Raw genomic sequence first — 21,300 nt, forward strand, 5'->3', positions numbered from 1 at the left:
AAGGCACACAAATGCTCAAACCCAGGTCTTTCGCACCAAACTGCTTGCCCTTTGCACCATCTGGCCCCCAGGGCCCCACTGTGTAACCAGAAAGACACTGTTCAGTTTATTAAAATATTAATTACTCTGGGTCCCCTTTAGAAACTCAGCCTGTCAAGACCTGTCCAGAGTCCAAGGTCCCTGGGGGAAGGGCCTGTGACTCAGTCTCCCGCAGCCTGCAGCACAATATGGGGGGCTCCTCTTATTCTGAGCCCCCTGAAGGGCTGGGGGTGGGGCTGGGGGAACCCTAGGAAGACAAAATCCTGGTCCAGCCTTTGCAGAGCAGCTGGTGACAGAGGACACTGGGTTTTCAGCGAGGGAGACCCCAGTGCTATGGGGTCACAGGGAGCACCATCCACCCCATCCCGCTCCTTCCCTAACGGCCCCTCACCCCTCAGCAGACCCCATGCTGGGCAGGAGCCGTGGTCCAGCCTGGGGCCAGCTTTATTTCCCAGTTCTGCTTGGGCAGTGGTTTATTAAAAAATATTCTTCCAGTATATTTGCGCCCACACGTCTTCTGTTTGGGATATTTCTACGGATGAAGAGCAGTCAGACCCAGTGGTCCTAACACCAAGCGGCAAGTCATTCACAAGCAGCACATCCCCTTGTAAAGCAGGAGCTGGGAAACCAAAAGTTCAGGTCCTGGCAGTGCCCTCGGGGTCCCGGGTCTGCCTCTCGCTTCTACAGTGTGGGCGGCACAGGCCCAGGGACGCCCCTGCTTCCAGCCTCCGCCCACCCGCCAGCCTCTCTCGCAGTCACCACCCCCTGAACCACCTCGGAACCACCTCGGCCTCCGAGACCAGCCAGCACTGGCTTTCGAGCTTAACTCCTTACGGCTGAGCAACCACGAGCTCCCAGATTCATCACAATTATTCCACAAGGTGGAGGCCCTGTCCCCCACCAGGCCCCCCTGCGTCTGCGGCCTCCACACCTACCTCTCCCTGGGCTTCTGTTTCCACCGCGAGGATGCGGCTCTGGGGTCGTGGCCACTTCTTCCTCGAGTTGGTGGCCAAGGGCGGCTCTTAAAGATGCAAAACCAGGGGGTGGCCGCACTCTCTTCCAGGACGTGCTGAAGCCGTCCCAGGGTGAGTGGGTGACACTCAGGGCGCCACGGAAGCCGCCATGGTCCTGGAGAGGAACCTGCACCAGGCCCCGCGGACCTGCAGGCCTGGGCTCTGCCCGCAGACCCCCAGCTCTGCGGCTCCCTGGAGCACAGCTTCCGGGACAAGCAGGTGAAACTCATCAAGGAGATGGGCGACACCTGGCTCACCCCCTGGCTCACCCCCGGCTCACCTCCTGGCTCACCCCCTGGCTCAACCCCCTGGTTCATCCCCTGGCTCACCCCCCGGCTTCTCTTCGAAAGGCTCCCCCGCCACTGTGACTAGGAGCCTTTGGAGCCCCGAGGCCTTGAGGGCCCCTCTGCATTCCCCTGGTGTCTGGCTTCTGCCTGGGCCTCTCCCTCTGACCCCAGCCAGCCTGTTAACCACCCTGAAGCCCTCTCCCATGCACTGGACCAAATGGAAACAATAAAGCTTTTTACAGCAGAAGAAAGGAAAAAAAATTCAGGTCTTCACGCTTCAATTCTGGCTAAACACCCGATAAGGCAAATGAATCACTGAACATCCTAGAAATAGTAGGTGGGGTCTAAGGCATCTGGGGTGCTGGACTGAGCAGCTGGCGTCAGTCAGCAGAGGGAATTTAAACAGTGGCTTCTCCCGCTCCTTTGGGCAGTTTCTGCGCCCTGGTCACCGTGTTCATCCCCAGGGCCGCTGCCTCGCGCACCGAGCTCTCTGGACTGGACCACCTGTAACCCCCAGGAAGGCGAGGTCCGGTTAGAGCAAGGATCCTGCCACTAGGTGGAGGGGTCGCCCCCATCGGGCACAGGTGGGGCTCTGGCCGCTGCTGCGAACACCAGCGGGAAAGATCCTTTACAAGTCCCGTGTCGTTCAACTACTTTACTTTATGAACTAACTCTGTCCGTTCCTCTTAGGCACTTTCACTTGACGGCGGAAGGCCCACGTTTGTCCTCACGGCGTGAGCACGTCCTTCAGGCTGCCACTCCCCGAGTTCAGCCTCGGCAGCGTTGGCCATTTCAGTCTCTTGAAAATCACTTAGCACCGTTTTCATTTTTGTGGCCATCAGCACGGAGTAAATATAGGCATGTTTCCCTCCCGGCTCTGCCACCGATCAGATGAAATACTAAATTTCACGGCAGATGGAAATGTCTTTGGGACAAGGCCTTGACCACCAGCTACAACCAACAGCAGAATCTCGCAGGAAAGGGAGGGGCCTGAATAAGCAGGAGACCACCCGAATGTTGCATATTGCCTTTATTTTGCAGAAAATGCTTCCTGCTGATTGTCTTTGGCTACTTTGTCAAAACAAAAATATAAACAGTTGTAGGTTTAACAATACAAGGGTTCGCTACCTAGGTGCGGACAGGCCCGCTCCCCTGGGCGACCAGGCCGCCTGCGTTTCGGTGAGTCTGCCTTCAACTAGGACATCCCTGCTCCACGGCTCAGCTCCACCGTGACGCCTGCCACCCAAGGGGCCTGACAGCTACTCGAAAGCGAGGAGGAAGGGAATTAAAAGTGTGCCTTCTATCTCGTCAAGGTAGGGCCAGCGGGGTTCGCAAATTTTGAGGCGCCAAGGTCACCCACGTGCTGTGACCTTTACGGTGCATCGCGGTGAGTGAGGCCGATCAGGTGGGATTCGCCTGCAGCACGCACATGACCCGGGACACTGGGCGAAGCGCGTGAGGGGGACGCTTGTCTGTGTCAAAGTGGGGACACCAAGGCCTGTTTCCTTCCCCTGACCCAGGAGGCCGCCAAGTGTACCTAGTAGATCAACTGATTCAACACCTGTTGCCACAAAGAAGTCACTGCGTCTTTAAGACACGGGTGTGGTCACATGGAGGGCGGCGACACCGGCGTCCAGGAGGCGATGAGGCAGGCCTGGGCCGCGGCGTCGTACTGGCTGTCGGGGACGTCTGCGGCCACGGCGGCCCCGTCGTACAGCGGGGATCCCGAGGAGGAGGCCGAGCCTGGGTGGGCGAGGGGCGCGGGGTGGGCAGAGGACCCCCGGAAGAATGGGGCCCCCAGCCCGCCGGACATCCCTGGCGACTGCGCGCCCGGCGTGATGGCGCCGTTGCTCACGGACCACAGGCTGGGGTACTGGCTGCAACGGAAAAACAGATGGTCAGAGACGGGAGCAGGCTCCAGGCCGGCTGCCAGACAGGAGCCCCCACCAACCCGGGTCCTGAGGACTGGGGGACCCGGTCTTTCAGACCTGCCGCTCCCGTCGGACCGCACTCTGTCAGCCTGAAGCAGGGTCCCTGGGAGGCTGACCACAGAGGGCCCCGGCGGGCACCGGGCTCCGGGACAGCACTGCTGGGCTTGCTACTCAAGGCTCCAGGTCGGAAGCCTTTTGTTCTTGTTCAGAATAAAAAATTCCCCAATGGCCTGACTCAAACGTTCGCAAAGACGAGCCTAGTTTAGCATCTGTGTTGGCTCCCCCACCGCAGTGGCTTTCAGGATGGAGACAACACCCTCCGAAAACACTGGCCCTGGAAGACAATGGTCCCTCAGAGCAACCCCCACAGGCAGCGAGCCTGCACTCAGAGCTGCGACAGAGACGGGCCTGAGCAAATCCCAGCCCATTTTTCGTTTTTTATCTTTCCCCGAGGGTATTTTCCCCACTGCTTTTCAGAGAGAGTGGAAGGGAGAGAGCGACACCGATTGGTTGCCTCCCACATGTGCCAACCAGGGCGTGGATCGAGGCCAGAATGGAGCCCAGAATCGAACCCAGGGCCCTTTAATCCCCGGGCTGATGCTCTAACCACTGAGCAAAACTGGCTACTTTCGATGCTGTTTCCCAATCCACAAAAGGGGTTGGAGACAGATATTAAGTCCTCTAGCGAAAACCACAGATTTGAACAGCACTGAACTGTGCTCAGACTAAGTTAAGAGACGTCTTTCTCTTAGAGAGGGTCTGCCTAAGGGAAGGAGACCCTGCCCCGCATCGAGCCGTATTCTTCACCCCCGTCCTGTATCTCAGATGGATTTGCATCTGCAGACAAGCCCGCGCTACAGTGAAACGAAACGAGGCTCTGAGGTGCCCGGTCAGCACACGCTGGTACTGAAACGTCAGGGTCCCCGTGACCAGCAGTTGGCGACCTGCAGGTCACCCAGTTCACATGCAGGTGTCTAAGTGACCTCCAAGCCCTTGAGAGTTTGCTACTTTGTAGACAATTAGATTCTTATTATAAGGGAACTGTTTCCTAGGCAAAAAGAATGAAGACTTCGGGCACATTTTGGTATTTTGTTGCAATAAGTTGCATCGCTTTTGAGGTCGAGATAACTTGTCTACAGATTCTCTGAACTGTGAGTCACATGTCCGATCATCTGATGTCTCTGAACTGGTTTCCTCATTGGAAAATGGACTTGACTTCTTGCTGTGTTAGTTTCTTATTATAAGAATCCTATGAAGAAATGTAATACATTTACCAGTCCTCTTGGTTTTTTTAAGCCAGTCTCCTTCCGCATAATTTTCAAGCTAATAAAATGGTCATTATTCTTTAAAAATTACCCAGCATATATGTTAGTGACTTTGATTCTATGTCCACAGAAACGCCAACAAATGTATATCCTTCATTTAATAGCTCCTGTCAGAAAAGATTCTGGAAACGTTTCTTCAAAATTCACCTGCTATTAAGTGCAAATTGGCAGTTACAGAACAGTCCCGGGGATGTAAAGTACAGCACAGGGAATTTAGTCAATGATACTGTAATAACTATGTATGGTGCCAGGTGGGTACTAGACTTACCAGGGTGATCACTTCATAAATTATATACATGTCTAACCACAATGCTGTACACCTGAAACTCATATAACATTAAATATCAACTGTAATTGAAAAAATTAAATCTTTTTAAAAAAATTTACCTTCTGACCCTAACAACCCTATAAAGACAGGCTGAGGCTGGGGTTATTTAGTGTGTTTTTCTTTTTTTATTTTTATTTAAGTGCCCCAGCTGGGAATTGAGCCTGCAACCTTTCAGTGCACAGGACGACACTCCACCAGCTGAGCCACTCCGGCCGGGCTAGTCTCTTTTTCTTAAAGAAATAAGGCTCAGAGTTTGAGACTGTCCGTCACAGGCACTAGTAAATGGCAGCGCCAGCACCGGGCCCTGATTTCCTCTCGTTAAGGCCCAGCCCCCGTTCACCCTGTGGGAGGCCCGGTTCCTTCCAGAGCCCAGGACGGAGCAGGAACTCCCAGCCATCACAGGGCCTGGGACCCTGCACGTATCTGGCTAGTGGTCAAACTACACATAAAAACCCCACCACCCACAGGCACCAGAGGCCCCGGGCCCCGCTGCATCACTCCCCACGCACGTTACCTGGCGCCCGCGGGTGGGCCAGCGCCGGCGCCCACGGGAAGCATGCTGCTGTGGGCGGGCATCCCGAGGCCGGGCCAGTTGTCATGGGACTGGAGCATGGACAGACAGGCAGGTGAATTCTCAGAATAGGCTACGGGGTGCAAGAGAGGGTCACTGTCGGTAGGGTCCTCCAAGAGCAACAGGATGCATCGAATTTTACCGGTAACTGTAGCCACCCAACAACGGTGCAAACGCGGTGTGTGCCCTTAAGTGTAGAAAATCACCCACCAGCCTGCTTCATCGGCCAGCCAAGGCTGACTCATTGCCACGTGTGCATGCAGGGGGGGCAGGAGTAGGTGCACAGTCGCGAGGGACATTCCCGAGTTAATAAAGCTACTGTGATAATCTAACCTGCTTGCCTTTTTCAAATGAATGACTGTAAACCTACTTTTCCCCACCCTGTATTTGAAACAATATTCCATTAAACACAGGCATTTTCTTTATTATTAGATCAATAGCTGCCCTGTAGAAACACAATCCTACAATCACTTGATGGAGAATTAATTATATTTTTAAAATAAAAACAAATACCACTTTAACTTGCCTGTCCCCAAAAAATTATTTCTTAAGAATTGAGAGGACTTTAGAAACCATGACTCCAGGCAAAATCTAAAGTAGATCTTTGGCCGCGGGGTTCAGCCTCTGGTTGAACAAGTCCCAGCGACTGTCTCCTTACCAAGTAAGCTCCTTTCATTCCAAGTCGGCTTTAATTGCTTAATTGTTTTATGGTGTTCGTTAGCTTTTCTTCCTTCTGGAGCCAGACAAGATTAAGTCTAGGCATACACGGGTGTCAGAATCAAGAAAGGGGACCTAATGGTCTAGCTTGGTGCTCAGGCACTTGGGCCTGCACCAGGATCACCTGGGGGCTTGTTCAGCCACCTGATGCAAGGAGCCTGGGGTCGGGCCGGGAGGCAGAGATGGTGACCCGGGTCCACACGGGTCCACACTTGGAAAAACGTATGGGCTCGGAGCGAGCCAGGAATCGCTGTGCCTGGCTGGCCAGACACACCCCTTTGGGGAGGTTGGTAAACTATCCAAGCCTGGGCCTGGAGAGGGACCCACAGTGCTGGGGTGCGAAAGCTCGAGCATTGGCCGATGCCCTGGGCACCCGGGGCTCCTGGCTGGGATCTCCTGTGGTCAAGCCAGCCATGGCGTGGACCTGGAGTGAAGGCCCTGTCCTGCCCTCTGGACCCCTGCTGATGCCTCCCTAGGACTGGTTTTCTCACCACCCCCAAGCCCCCCAACCCCCCGTTTTGACCTAGACTTACTTGCAGAATTGTTCCGATGCGCGTAGGGGCTGGGGTAGGGGGATGGGCGGTGGCTCCTCAGGGCCGGGTACCTTTCGCAGCCGTGGGTGGAGGGAAGTGACAGGGGACCTCCGAACTGAGGGTGGGGGGTGGCCGGGGGGCACAGTGTGCTGGTTCCGGGAATGAGCCACCCCCCTGCTGTGAGGAAAGAATGCTGAGTAACTGGCACTTGGTCACATCCGTTATTATAGGACAGGGGAGCTGAGCCCAGGGAATTGTGGGTCTTTTGCCTGGAGTCCCTGACGAACTGGGGTTCACGGTGTCACAGCAAGTGTCCAGCCCAAGTCTTAGGGCATCATGGCAACAGCTCTGCGCTAGAGGCCACAGGGGGACCAAGGTTTCCAAACCCACTGGCACCTGAGAAAACCTGGGAGACCAATGCCTCAGCCAACCCCTGGGCATCTGCAACCACTCGAGGGCCCCTCTCCCCCCACCTCTTACAGACTCTTCTCACTGGACTCTCTGCTCCCCCAGGCCGGCAGCCTCAGGCCCTAATGGCTGAGTGTGAACAGAATGTACAAACACAAAATTCAGAGCCAGGCTTGCTCAACACACAGGGTCAGCCACGCGGGGGGTGTCCCTGCGTCTCCCCATCTGCCGGCTGCCACCACCCCCAGTCACACGGAGGAGCCGCCGGCCTCGCCTTGGGGCACCGTTTCCTGTTCACTTTTTTGGGTTTCAGGCTCACAGAAAATCACCCCAACATGCCCTCCTCTAAAACTATGGTGTATCCTCCATTCTTTGGTTTTTTTAAAATAACTTTTTTGTATTTGCTTTTGTTCTAATTCAGAAAAGCCACCTCTAGGGGACAACTACTCTGACTCCAATTTCCAAGCCACAAATGACTCTTCAGACAACAGGTAATGAGGGTGCAGACGCACCCACCAGCACGGGCCCATCGCCTGGCCCCTCGGGTGAGCCGTTCACCTGCCACCCCCAGGGACCCACGGGCCACCTTAGCAGAGCTGACTGTTAAACTGGCCAGAAGATAATTTTTAAGGAAGGAAACCAGCACAGAGCACATGGGGAGAGTGTGCTGGTCCACGCAGCCTCCTGAGGACCCGCGCACACTAACGTCTCTCCCTACAGGTGTCCATCATTCACACGCCCGAGTCCCCTCCTGGTGTGAACAGAGCTGGACAAAGCTCTCTCTAGGCTGGGGCCCCTTCCTCGGGCTTGGGAGCCCCTCCAGGAAGCTGCCCTTAAGGCAGACTTTGTCCACCCAACCCTGGCGTGTGAACCTGCCCTTCCCAGAACTGAAGTCACTAAGCGAAAAACCACATTTGTCCCTAAGCATCGCTCCAAAGATGCTCCTTCAGTTTTCAATCACAAAGGTACAAACCATCCCCAAGTGGATATAAAGAGCTGGGCTCTCCTCCCGCCCAGCACAGCAGAATCCAAAGGCCCACCAAGGTCCCGGCGCCCTGTCCCAGCCCGGCTGGAGCTGCCTGGGAGCAAAACGGAAGCCCAGGCACACTCCACCCAGGCATCTCTGTGAAGGGTGCCTCGGGCTGGAAGAAGGGTGCCTCGGGCTGGGTGAAGGGTGCCTCGGGCTGGGTGAAGGGTGCCTCGGGCTGGGGGAGCACCCACAGGCCCCAGGTAGAAGTTGGAGACATTCAGCATCACAGGGCCCTGAGCCTCGCACAGCAAAGGGTGAGTCTGCCCCCAACCCCACCCAGAATCCCGAGTGTGCCCCAGCCCCAGCTCCTCGCACTCAGCACCCTGGTCCCGAAACGACGTGCACAGGGCAGAGAGCAGCCAACCGTACATTGGGAGAACCCAGACTGCTGGCCATCTCCAGGGTCTTCCATCATATCCTTATGGTCGCTTCTGTCAAAAACGTGTGTTGAACGGTCAGAAAGGAGAGCGTTCCGAAAATAGTATCTGCAACTATATATATTTCATCTCTCTGCCCAAAAGGGACACTCGGGATTCTCTCACCTCTCCTTCGCATCAAGGAACGCTTTCGCAAATGGGTTGTATTTAATTTTAAGAGCTGTGATCTGAAAAACAAAATATCACATTTACCAGTATATGGATGACTGATAGCCCGGGGATTTAATTTTGCACCAAGAAACCAGGAGGCACCCGTGTCCTGTTTAAATATTTGACTATAATCAGACTTCTTCCTGAGTATATTTTTCTATTTGGGCCGAAGTGGCTGAGGAATTGTACTATTTCATAAAGAACAGCACGTTTGTGGAAAGGTCTTAAATGCGGATTTCCTAAGTGGAATTCGAGAGGAACTGGGCTACTGCTGACAATGCCCTGTGTGCACGAACCAGACAGAGCCCGAGCCGTCGGTCCGAACCCAGGTCTGCTCGGGAAATCGCGACCTGCCCGTCCAGCGCTGGCGGTCAACGCTGACAGCTCCCCCAGCGGGGCAGCACTGTGTCTAGTGAACAATTCCCGCTGCGCAGGCGGGCGGCCGCCCCCCTTCAGGAGGCTTCCTAAATAAGAGCCACCTCCCTCTCCCTCTCGCTCAAGCCGTTTAAGAAACTCTGTTCTTTCCCTAAATGTTTTACACATCTCTTCCTTTCCAGTGCTTAGTTTCTAGTTTTAAACATTTTTACAGAGAATTACAGGGAAACTGCCTGCACCAGGACTTGTTTTAAACTTTCCTCCCCTGTCCTGGTTATGGTAAATTATTTGAAAAGGCGTTAATTTTCAGTCCAAAGTACACTGATCACGCACACTGTCCCCAGTCCCAGGACCGGCAAGGGAGCAGGGGGGCTGCTAGTGCTGGCGCTGCCCCGCCACCTCCTTCCCCCCCACCTCCTGGGCCCCCACCTCCTGGCCCCCTCACCTCCTGGGCCCCCCACCTCCTGGGCCCCCCCCCACCCCTGGCCCCCTCACCTCCTGGCCCCCCTCACCTCCTGGCCCCCCTCACCTCCTGGGCCCCCCACCTCCTGGGCCCCCCCCCACCCCTGGCCCCCTCACCTCCTCATTCTGATAAGCCGTCACCGCAATGAACTGGGTCTCTGGGAAGCAGTGGCTGGTGATCATGCGCTGGGGACCCCCCACCCTCACGATGTGGATTCGAGGCTCGTACTTGTGTAAGGAGTTCAGCATGATCTGAGGGAGACACATCCAGGAGCAGAGACACAGTCCCAGCGAAGATCACAAAACACCCATTTGCCCTGCTCTGCCCCAAGCGGAAAATGCACCCAGGACGCAGAAGCCACCGCAGCGGCTCCGGGAGCCTGCTCTCCCGCTCGCCTGGTGGGCTTCCCTCGGGTGCCGCCTCCCAGGATACAGGTCTGGAGAAAGGACTGAGAGGCTCCCCCCATCCGGGGCAATGAGCGGCCTCCATGAAGTCTCCGACCTGGAGAGTAGCCCTCAGGCCTCCCCAGGCGGCGGCCACAGACAACTCTAAACACCTGGGCCAGCCGGCGGCCACTGAAACACCCCGGCCCAGCGACAGTCCTGGGTAAAGACGTTTGCCGAGGACACATTCACAAGTGTGTTCAGAGTTCACACAGTAGGCACTGCGGCACCTACTCGCTCTAACGTGCGGTGTACCACCCAGGGCGATGTGTCCTCTACCCCTGGGAAAGTTGGGGACTGGAACACCCCAGTTCCCCACCCTGGGGACCTGCCTGAGTCTTCAAGGTTAGGCCCGCGCCCCTCCCTTCCCCAGGTCTTGCTGTGGCCTCGTCCTAAGCAACACTGAAGGCTTAACTGCGGATGTCCCCTCCCGAGCAAGCAGCGCCCCATCAGACCCCCCCCCCAGGTAGACCCGCGGCCCCTCTTTGCCCGCCGTCGGGCCCTCCCCGGCCCCTCACACCCACCTGGCCCCCTCCGTTGAGCTTGTTGGTGAGCTTGACTTTGCTGAAGGAGACGGGCGCCTTCATCCAGTGCGCCCCGAAGTTGGGCGAGTCGGGGTGGATGTAGACGCAGCTGGGCGCCTGCGGCTCGGGCTTGCCGCCCGGGACCCACTCCCCGTTCACGTACTTCCAGCGGTGGTTGTCGGCCGCCACGAAGTCCAGCAGGAAGGAGTACATGGCGTTGGGGTCCAGCCCGGACACGTTCACCTTCAGCACCGGGAACATCCTCCTGCGAGGGAAGGGGCGCAGCAGGAGGAACTCGGGTCCAACCCGTGCGACCGAAAGCAGAGACCGTGGACCGGAGGCACCCGTCCTGAGGGGCCCCTTTGGGGACTTAGAACTCCCCAGGTGCCCTCCACTCTCCAGGCCTCGGGAGGCAGGGGCGCGAGCACCGGGCGCGCCCCGCAGGGCGGGAGTGGCCGAGGCGCAGCTCGCGGTCCGCCGCCTCCTCCGAGGAGCCCTCCGCCCCAGCCTTCCTCGAATGAAGCCCAGAAGCATGACGTTCAGGGCCGCGCGGGTCTGTTCCCAGCTCGAGTGGAAATGAGCAAAAAGACTTCCACCAGAATTTTAAAAAACAAAGTTGTACAGCGAGGAGCTTTCCCGGCCCGGCGCCCGAGCGCGTGGCGCAGGCCGCGCTCCCCGGCCGCGCACCCACCTGCCGTTCTTGGTCACAATCATCTCGTTGGTGAGCTCCTTGAAGCGCAGCCACAGCTCGCTCTCCTCCAGCCCCACGCGCAGCTCGCGCTCCGTGGGGTCGCCCTTCTCGCTGCCCGCCTGCAGCTCGCTCTCCACGGCGCTCAGCAGGTGGTCCACCCGGTACTGCAGGCTCTTCCCCGCGCTCTCCGCGCCCGGGGAGCTCATCTTCCCCCCGCCCGCCCCTCCCCACCGCCCCCCGAACCCCGAGTCGCTACCCGAGAGCCACCGTCACCCCAGCTGCGGGCCGCTCTTCAGAGAAGAGGGGCCGCGCGCGTCCAGACCCCGGACGGCACCCGGGTCCCCGCACAGACCCGGGAGGGGGAGCGAGCGGAGGCCTGGGGGGAGGGGTGGGGAAGGGGGGGGGTTGTTCCACTTGAACTCCCTCAAGGCGAGACTAGAGCAGGTCTCTGGGGAGAAAAAACCGGTCCCCTCTCCATAAATAGAGCCCCGGCGGCCGCCGAGGGGGGCGCGGCGGATTGGGCCGCGCGCCCTTTGAAGTGTGGGGACCGCTGCCCATTGGCCCGGGGCGGCCATATCAGACCCGCCGGGAGGGCAGGGAGGCCCCCGGCCAACAATGGATCCCCCGCCTCCCGTTTCAAGTGAGTCAGAGACCCACCCTCCGCGCCCGGCCCAGGCCCTACACCTCCGCCCTCCCCAAATGTTTGCACCTCCATCAAAGCGGCGGGGCGGACCCTGCGGGCCCGGGGAGGTCCGGAGGGTGGGAGGGGCCGAGGGCCCGAGCTCGCCCCGCCCGCGCGCCCGGGAGGGGCTGCGGGGCCGCCCACGACGCTCCGCAACCCCGCGCGCCGCGCCCCCCGCGCTCCCCGGGCGCGCACGGACCCCGGAGGTGCGCCGGGCTGATGCCGCCCCGCGGAGCCGCCTGCGCGAAGGCCCGGTGCCTGCGTCCCCCCAGCGAGCAGTGGTGCCCGTCGTGCGCCCCGAAGGCCCGGTTCCCCACCGGACGGCGTCGCCCCCAGCTCGTCCCTCGCCCCGCGGCGCTTCGGACGGTTCTACTGACACCTCCGGCCGCGCGGCCGCCTCCCGGAGTCGCGGGCGCCGCAGCCCTCACCTGCCTGGAAGGGGAGGTCCCACGCCCGGAGCCCGCCCACCTGTCGGAAATCAACCAAAGGACCCCTTTGGGGAGATTATTTCGCTCTCCCCGTAGGAGCGGGACTTGGGTGCGAGTCCGCGCGGGCGCCGAGGGGGCCCCGAGTTTCCGCGGCTTCGTCGTCCGCTCTTTGCTTTTTCGGATGGGAGGGGGCGGGCTGGGGGGGCGGGCGAGCGGGGTCGGGTGGGTCGGGTGGTCTCCCCGCCGGCCGGCCGCTGCGCCCCGCGTTTATTGCCCCTGGTGAGAACCTCCGCGAGGAGAGCGCAGAAGGTGACAATGCGCGGGAAACGGCGCGACGGGCCTCGGAACAGCCACATTCCTCCTGGAGCGGGAGCCGGGAAGGGGGCGGAAGCTGGAGGCGGGAGCGCGGGGCTGTGCGCCTCGGACCCCGCGCCCGCCGCCCGAACGGACGTGCGGCTCCAGCCTCAGTTTCCCGGTGCTCGCGCTCACGTCGCACCCACGCCCTCGGGACGGGCCGACGCGCCGGGCGGGGCGCCCCTTGCAGAACGGCCCGCGCCCCAGGAACGGGCTCTCCGGGCAGGACGCGGAGCCTGCACCCCGCGTGCGCCCCGCCCCGCCCGGCTCCGCTCCGCGCGCTCCGGGCTCGGGAACTACGGGCAGCGGCGGGCGGAGCGGCGCCCGGGACGCAGGGGGCCGACCCTCCCGGCGCTCCCGGGGCCGCCCCGGGGGGCCCTGCTTCCCCCGCCCCCAAGTGGGAACCGAGGGGTCGCGAAGCCCTGCGCCCCTCGCCTGCTTGGAAATGCCCGCGGGGCCAACCCGGGAGGGGGCGTTTCCTCCTGGAAAGAGGCACCAAAACGACCTCACTTGCTCTGGGCACCGGGACCGGACCCCCCTGAGCCCCTTCGCACGGCTCTTCGAACCCCGGGCTTTGGGGGGTTGTGCGTGGGTCTCTCCCGAGGAGATAAAACTGTCTCGAGTGTCACCTGGCGGCCGCGCACCTGGGATGGGGGGTCGGGGGAGATGGGGAGCAACTGAGGGTCCCACAGGCGGGGTCTGGAATGAAGCTTCCAGTGCTCGCTGTCTGGGCGCTGACGGCTTCGGGGGCGCCTCCCCCGAGCCCAGGGGAACCCACGCGCGGGAGGGTTTCCGCGGCCGCTCTGTGGTTCTGACTTCAGTTCGGCTCCACGCACAAGAGGGGACGCGGCCAAACAGGACGCTCTGGGAAGCGAAGGCTGCGCCCCTAGCCCGCGGGTGACAGTTCCCCCTCCTGCGTGGAAGTCGGGGCGCGAGGCCCAGGCCCCACGTCCGGGACGGGAGCGGCTCCCGGCGCCCCACGTCCCCCCCAATCCTACTCTCTCCCTCTCCCCTCCTCGTTCTCTGCGCCTCTGTCGCTTGGTTCCCAGGGCAGCTTACAGCCTGGTCTCCCTGGGCGGCTGTGAAGGGTTCCCGGCTGATAGCGGGGCGCTTCCTTGGGGGGGGGGCAGGCGCCCCCAGCTGCTTTTCTCCCGGGATCTCTCTCTCCTGGGGAAGCCCAGCCATCCGGGAAAGAAAGAGCCCTTACATTCCGGCCGGGATGCAAGTGGTCCCTACAGAATAGGGGGGACTTCCCCAAAATAGGGAGAAGAAATCCCCCCTTACCCTCACATACACCCCAGTTCCCAGAGAGGCAGTTTCCCCGCCCACCCCTTTCTCTAGCAGCAAACTCCCTGCCCTGGTGTCCGGTGTGGGGACAGGCTCGCGGCCAGCTGAGCGACACAGCTCTGGGTCCCCTTCCTCTCTGGAGATGGGATTTGTGCTCAGTGCAGAATATTATATATAGTGTGAAAATAAAAGCCTCAGGCACCAATCTCTGTTCCCAGTTCTGTGCTTTCCTTGCCTTTTCTCATCTGTGCTCCCCGAGAGCAAGTCACTTCTGTCACCCGTCAATTCATACGTCCCTCTCGCTGAAAGAAACCCGGTGAAGTTTATGGTGTTTTAAGTTGGACCATACGGTTCTCCAGGCTCCGTAGCACTGAACTGTTTCAAAGGCCGTGGCTGTTTGGGCGTCTCTAGTTTGTGGAAAGAACGAAGACTTGCTTTTTTAAGTCTTTTTCTGGGGACAGTGGCCCAGCTTCACTGTGGCTGATCCATCGCTGTGGCCAGTGGCCGTGGCCTGGAGCTCCGGACGAGCCGTCCCCTGAACTGCAGGGGACACAGTGGACTTTGGGGGCTGGAAGGAAGGCTCAAGACCAAACCCACCCTCCCCAGGCTGTCGGGGCCCCCGAGCCACCGGCTTTATCACACAGGACAGTGTAAGTTTTCGTGACAGGTGTTCACACATTAAAAACAAATAAACAAGCTGGCGACAGGCCCATGTTTGAGATAAGTGACATTTCTCCTGGAAACTCAGGGCCAGGGCTCCGGTCTCTGGGGCTAAAGGCTGCAGAGGAGAAATCTGGGTCCCTGGGTCCCTGATGTGTGTGTTGGGGGGGGCGGGGTTGAGCGTTTTCTGCCTGGATACCTGGCAGGCAGTTCAGTTTCCTCGTGTGTGCAGGTGGGGTCTGTGTCCTGGCGCCTCTTGGGCCAGGGGGGCCCGTAGCGGTCTCCTCAGCTATGGCTGCTGTGTCCCCGCCCAGCCGGCCGGCCTCCCTGGCCGTGGCCTCTGCTCCCTGGCCTGAGCGCCGCGCCCGCTCTGTCCCTCCAGCCTCCAGGGCTCCGTCCCCTGGACTAAGTGCCGTGAAGTGTTTTGTCCCTGCCACACTGTCCATTCGCCTCCGTGTCCCTTTGGGGTTTTTCTGCCTCCGGTGCAGATTTTATGTCCTTTCCAGCTTTGGTTTCCTGACCATCCTGTTTCCTCCGTGTCCCGAGTGGCCTCCTCCGGGTGCCCCTGGCGCCCCATCCTGCCCCCGAGGCTGCTCCGCTTCTCAGGGGCCGTGGTTTCCGCGTCCTGCCGGGAAGGCCCTGCCGCCTCCTGTTCGTCTTCCGGCTCCCGTGGTTTGTTCTCTCCCGGGGCTGCTTTCCCTCTGCCTCCTATCTACGACCCTCCGCCTGTACCCCGGGCACTTGGCTCCCCGCCACTCCCTTCTCCCACTCCTCTTAAAGGGGGGTCACCCATCCTGCCCCGGGGGCCGCTGCGGGGGCCGCCCTGTCACGAGGGGCAGGGTGTGAATGATGGACACCAGCCCCCGGCCAAGGTGGGGACTCGCAGGTCCCTGCAGTGGCTGGGCTGCAGCCAGCCTGAGGCCTGAGGCGCCGCAGGAGGCACCTGGACACAGGCACGGAGCGGTTTCTCAGCACGGGACTCAGCGCCCGCCCTGCTCATTGCCGACGACCAGGAGCCGCGGGAGCCGGCCTGGCCCCTCTCGGTCAGCACTCCCAGGTCACTCGTCAGTGTCCTGCAAGTAGGAAAGGAAGGGTCCCCTGTGGACACTACACAGAATGAGACCTAAAGAGTGAATGAGCCCAGGTTGCGGGCTCCATCCTTGGGGGGGCGTGCAGGAGGCAGCTGATCGATGACTCTCTCTCATCATGGATGTTTCCCTTTCCCTCTCCCTTCCTCTCTCTGAAACCAATAAAAACATATATATATATATAAACAAATTAATAGAAGTGAGCTCTTCTGAGGCACACAATGAAGGTGAAGGGGGCGGAAATGTCATCGTCATTTGAGGCTTAAAATTACTCAAGAAATCAAAGCTGGGGGCTCTACCCAGCCATTGAATTAAGGGCTCTATCTGTACCTTTCCTGAGCTTGTTCTCTCTACTTCTCTGCACCTTCTCCATGCCCGGACCTGGGAAATCAAGCAGAACGTGGAATCTCAAGTCTGTAGAAAGAACGTGGAAGTCAGTGCCGGCAGGAGCACGCTTGTACATACGTGTGCTGAGCAGCTCCAGCTTCCGCAATCACTGTGCAGCAGGCAAGGTCACAGTATATCCAAAACCACAAGGTTGTGACATAGAGGGACTGGTACAGCCGGGTTGGAGCTCAGCGCTCCAGGGACCTGACATGTGCAGGGGAAGCCGAGAGCTTGGGGCTGGGGGCCCTGGGCAGAGGGCAGGGTCCCAGCCCGGGAGGGCGAACCCACAGTGAGCAGCATGGCTGGACGGGACATGAGGACACGTGGAGACAATGGAACTAGGGAGGCAGCCTGCGGCGGGCGTTATGCACCCGACTCTGGAGCGAGATGAGAAGACAACTAGAGAGTCAACTTTTAATGACAGTGGGCACCCAACGGACAAGCTGCTCACTCACTAAGATCAGGCCGGATGCTGGGACCCGAGGCCCCGCCTGGCAGGAAGCCTCGGGAGACGGATGGGCTGGGGTGGGGTAGGGGAAGAAGGGGGTGGGCCGGGGGCAGCAGGCAGGCGTGGGCCCAGCTCTGGGCAGGCGCCCCTGTAGAAACCCCCATGCACACCACAGAGGCAAAAACCAGCCAAGGAGACCAGGGTGGGATCAAAGGTCAGGATATTCGGGGACAGCTGACCTGGGGCAGGGACAGGGGAAGGCAAAGGCAGAGCCCAGCAGAAACCTGCCCCTGGGCCTTGGAGGGGAGGAGGCTGCAGCTGGGGGGATGCGGAGAAGGGGACAGTGACAGACAAGGGCCTAGGCTGGGCTCCGGGGCATCTGTTGGGAGGAAGGGAGGGAGGAGCTAAGATCCGACCAGACTGATAGTAAAATCCAGACAAAGGCGAGGGCTCGCACGTCGGTGAGAAAAGATTCCCATCAGAGGTTCCCACCCGCCTTTTCCAGCTGAAAACAAGCCCCGGGGAGGGGGCCCCTTTGGAATCAGGATTCGCACATCCTACCGCCTGACTCACGGCTGCAGGGTGCACACAACTTGCCCCGGCCCAGGGCACAGGAAGGCGGCATTGTGTCCTGGGCCTATTCTCGGCAAGGGCCGGTGCCTGCCTTGTGCTCCGGACCAGGCCCCCTGCAGGCGGGGCCTCCCCTCTTCCCTGGGCAACCCAGGCTCCCAGAGCGGGTGGCAGCTGGATTTCTGATTTGTCTTATTTTACATGCAGTTCGTTTCCACTCGCCTGGAAGGGACATGCTGCAAAGTGGAAACGAACCAATTTCTACCTGCCACCCATATTCGGACGTTTATGAAAGGGGTCTGGTGTGTCCCCCGCGCGCTGGGGAGGGGGACAGGTTGGCTTACCCCCTTCTGAAATCCGGAAAAGAGGTTTGTAACGTAAAGGGCGGCAATGTACTAGGAGCTGCCCAAGGAAAGTCCTCTAAGCAACTTGCAGTCCAGCTGGAGATGCTGGTAACCAGCGGTCAGCAAAAGCCAAAGGGTGTTTACGCCTCAAAACATGATCCCAACCATGTTTCCGGGGGACCCTGTGGAAGTCAGTCTCAGGAACCTCCCCCTTTAAAATTTTCATAATCAAATCAAATGTCGATGAGAGAGGCAGAGAAGTGGCGACCGCAAGGGCACAAAATTGGAGATATTTAATCCCCTTAAACAAAGGAGTTTGCTCTCTTGTGCTCCTGCGCTTTCGGGACCGTGGGTCTCTCATTGCCGGGCGCGCTCTCCCGCATCCACCCACGCGGCCCACGGGCATGCAGACCCCTCAGTGGACTAATGGACTGTAACTGGCCTGATGCTGAACTGGCCCCGACTCCACCATGGAACGGAAACCTGGACACTGGCTCTGATTTTAGCTCCACCGGAACCCCAGCTACCTTCTTCTGTGACTGGACTGAGGGAGATGGGACTTGGGAAACGCAGAGATGCAATTCCATGCAAATAAAAGTCACTCATGCTCCTGGTTGAGTCTCAGAAAATTCTTTTTCTCGAGATGTCATAAGGACCCCACCCCCAGAACCCAGTGGGGAAAGGGACACCCCAGTTTCTCTGATAAAACCCCTGCTCCTGCCATTATCCTGGGAATCACCATCTCTTCAGGCTGCTGACCCATCTAATTCTTCGGCCCCGAAATCCCCGTGACAGCCACCCCCCTCCATGGCAGCAGAGCTCACCCTCTCCCCTGGGCAGCGTCGCCCAGAGCAGCTCTGGCCAGAAGCGGTCAGCCCGGCACCGGCTCTGAGCACAGCCTCCCAGCCTGGGCACCTGCTGCCTCCACCCCCACCTGGTTTGCGCTCCGACCTCCAGGGAGCCCGTCCTCTAACCCTCCCTGGAGGAAGGACAGGAGCCAGCACAGCAGGTGCGGCCCATCCCGGGCGGGCGGGGCGGGCGGGGCCCTGCAGGCTTGGGGGGGGCAGGCTCACCCTCAGGGTTCCAGAAGCTCAGCCCTAAAGAAAAGAAACAGGCTTCTCTTAAAAAATTGTATTTCAATTATTTTTTTCTATACATAAGCTCTGAAAATGGTGTTAATACCAATGTACATTTCTCTCCACATATGATTTTTTCCACTTTTATTGAACTTCCTGATAATTTTTTTTGGATCACAGACCTCCTTAAAAATTGAATGAAAAAACAACAACCCTATGAATCTTCTCTCCGGCAAAATCATATGTACATAATCATATACAACATATTGTAAAGGGCTTGCATGAAGTCCCTTGTATTATGAGTCTTGCATTAAGTGCCTCGTTTGTCAGTGAATTTCCCCATTCAGCGGCTCTTCCTAATGGTTTCACTTTTAAATGTTTTGTTGCATACGTGTCCACACTAACCAATATCCTTGCCACGGTTTCTGATCAGATGAATCCACGAGGCTATTGTATCTCAAACTGGACATTTTGACCACTGGGGAAACCGTGGCAGTGTTCTTCAAAGTTCTGGAAATAAAGTATATAAATTTTAGATTACCGTCTCATATTCAATGATCCTGCTTTGGAGAGTCCTGAGAGCCACAGATATTGGCTAAATGAGACAGCGACTGCTTCTAGCAAGACAAACGAATCTTCACCAAACCAATTATCTGAGAAATAAAAGCAAATCACTATGAACAAAAGCATGTGTGTGTGCATGGCTGTGTGCATGCATGTGTGTGTGCATGGCTACGTGTGTGCATGTGTGTGCACAGCTGTGTGCATGCATGTGTGCGTGCATGGCTGTGTGCGTGCATGGCTGTGTGCATGGCTGTGTGTGCATGGCTGTGCATGGCTGTGTGCATGCATGTGTGTGCATGTATGTGTGTTCATGCATGTGTGTGCACGGCTGTATGTGTGTGTGTGTGTGTGTGTGTACACACACGTGTGTGTTTGCCTGCAAGCCTGTGCATGTATGTGTGTGCAGGAAAAACAATCTCACTGCAACTTGCATGAAAAGCCAAACAGACTAGGATTCATGATTGCACACCTGCTGTGTGTGTTGAAGTTAGTGTCTAAAAACATCTATAATTCAGTGGAATCTGACGGCCACCCCAGAACAGGCTAGAGGAGAGTTGGGGTCAGATCAACTTGTCCTGTCTTCGGTAATGGGCCTACCCCAGGTGCCCAGAATGGCCTCCGTGATATTTTCCGGGAGCAGAAAGCAGGGCCAACTAGCAACGGGCAGGAACTCCAACTCCTTCCAGTCACCAGCAGGCAGGGGGTGTGCCCGGCTCACCCAGGCTCTCTGAGGACCACCTGCCCGTGCTAAGCTGCATTTATGGAAGAAGGTAGATGGTCACACTCTCTCCAAAATCAACACTGAACTCTGTCCTCTGGTCACCACATCAAGACCCAGAATGGAAACGCAGCTCAGCATGAATGCAACACTTGTCATCCTTAATCCTGATGGTGGGCACAGCTTACAGGCAGCCCTCCCACAGGCATCAGGACTGCCTTGTGCACTCTCAGCCAGCTCCCCCCGGCCCCTTGCCCACGCCCCCCAGATCTAAGACAGAGCCTCACTGTGCGGCCTCCAGGCCAGGACGACACCAACCAGACCTCCGGCCTGGCCCTCCGGGTCCACATCTGGAACTGGCCGCTCCTCTCCAGCAGTCAGCTCGGGTAGCAGCAAACTGAGAAAAGCAAACAGAAGCGAGCTGTGAGGCTTGGCACCCCCTGAACACACAGGCTGCTGGTAGGATGCCCTCAACCCGTCCCTCGCTGGAAGCCCCGGGCTCGTGTTCATCGAGAAAGAGCCGATGGTGGCCTCGTGAAGGGAGCGTTTGCAGACCCCACGCTGTGGGCGCCCCTGCGTGGACGAATTCTGTGGGTTTCACATGAAGCACATGGGACCCGCCCATTAGGACGACAGCCCATGAAACCATATATTTTTTTACTCTAAAATGGGCCTAAACCCAGAGAGTTTGGGGCTTAGGAGCCCCCGTGGCTGAAGGGCTGCCTCCTGGACCAGGTGACCATTCATCCCCCTGGCCACGGCTGGCTGGGGACACAGCGCTCACCTGCCCTCCGGGCCTGTTTTCTGACCTGCAGCCCTGAGCAATCATGTAAGTACTCAGAGGTCCCGCGAAGGACCGAGGGACAGGCACATCGTGGAGAAGCCTGCGCAGGGTGGGAACACAGTCACACTCACAGCTGCCGCTTCTCGCTCAATGCTGCTCACCGTCAACATTTGTCACCACGCTGTCTCCCCCTCCCGTCAGCTGCACCCTGGGCTGCTGGGGCACGATGGGGACAGAGGCGGGGAGACTGTCTCTTGTGGGGAATTCCCTCCAGGAGGCCGGGGACCTGTGGGTTACCTTTGGGTCAAACGATGGACCCTACAGTGACAGTCACAAGGATGTCCCTCCACATACCTGCCATGGAGATTGTAGACGGCTCCGTGAGAACGTGGAGTGATGATTGTCGCCACTGGTTTATTTATTTTTATTTTCTGAGGACACAAAATCTAGAGCCCACAAAATACCTTCACGATGTCACAGCTCCCGAGGGTGGCCTGGGCTGGGCCCCGGGGATGCCATTCTTCCTTTCCCTTTGCTCCTCCTGGCGAAGCCAGAACAGCTGAAGCAAAGTCCAGGGAGCCCTGCGGGGAGCCCCGCCACAGCGCAGGGGGCTCAGAGCAGGCCGGAGGGGACAAGTGCGGCAGC

General features: G+C 58.7%; 1 protein-coding gene across 3 annotated transcripts; it reads right to left on the reverse strand.

Moving 5' to 3' along the window:
• Window positions 1-2,945: 2,945 nt before the first annotated feature.
• TBXT (T-box transcription factor T) lies at window positions 2,946-11,471 on the reverse strand. 3 transcript variants are annotated; one of them, XM_016207492.2, is made up of 8 exons: window positions 11,266-11,471; window positions 10,575-10,839; window positions 9,724-9,858; window positions 8,725-8,786; window positions 8,552-8,613; window positions 6,745-6,918; window positions 5,438-5,567; window positions 2,946-3,216 (listed from the first exon to the last, which is right to left on the reverse strand). In XM_016207492.2, the coding sequence occupies exons 1-8, from the start codon at window positions 11,469-11,471 to the stop codon at window positions 2,946-2,948; spliced, it is 1,305 nt and encodes a 434-aa protein (XP_016062978.1). The 3 variants fall into 3 exon arrangements, with proteins under 3 accessions (XP_016062978.1, XP_087673869.1, XP_016062979.1); XM_087817743.1 differs by having other exon boundaries at window positions 6,745-6,921; XM_016207493.2 differs by lacking the exon at window positions 6,745-6,918.
• Between the last annotated feature and the right edge of the window lie 9,829 nt (window positions 11,472-21,300).

This window comes from Miniopterus natalensis, chromosome 5 (genome assembly GCF_054644295.1).
Source record: "Miniopterus natalensis isolate mMinNat1 chromosome 5, mMinNat1.hap1, whole genome shotgun sequence".
Classification (NCBI taxonomy): Eukaryota; Metazoa; Chordata; class Mammalia; order Chiroptera; family Miniopteridae; genus Miniopterus; species Miniopterus natalensis.

Coding starts and splice junctions, on each gene's coding strand:
- TBXT (XM_087817743.1), bottom strand. CDS start 11,471: ATGAGCTCCCCGGGCGCGGAGAGCGCGGGGAAGAGCCTGCAGTACCGG. Junction 9,859..10,574: donor AGCTCAACGGAGGGGGCCAG/GTGGGTGTGAGG, acceptor TGTCTCCCTCAG/ATCATGCTGAACTCCTTACA. Junction 8,787..9,723: donor CGGCTTATCAGAATGAGGAG/GTGAGGGGGCCA, acceptor TTTGTTTTTCAG/ATCACAGCTCTTAAAATTAA.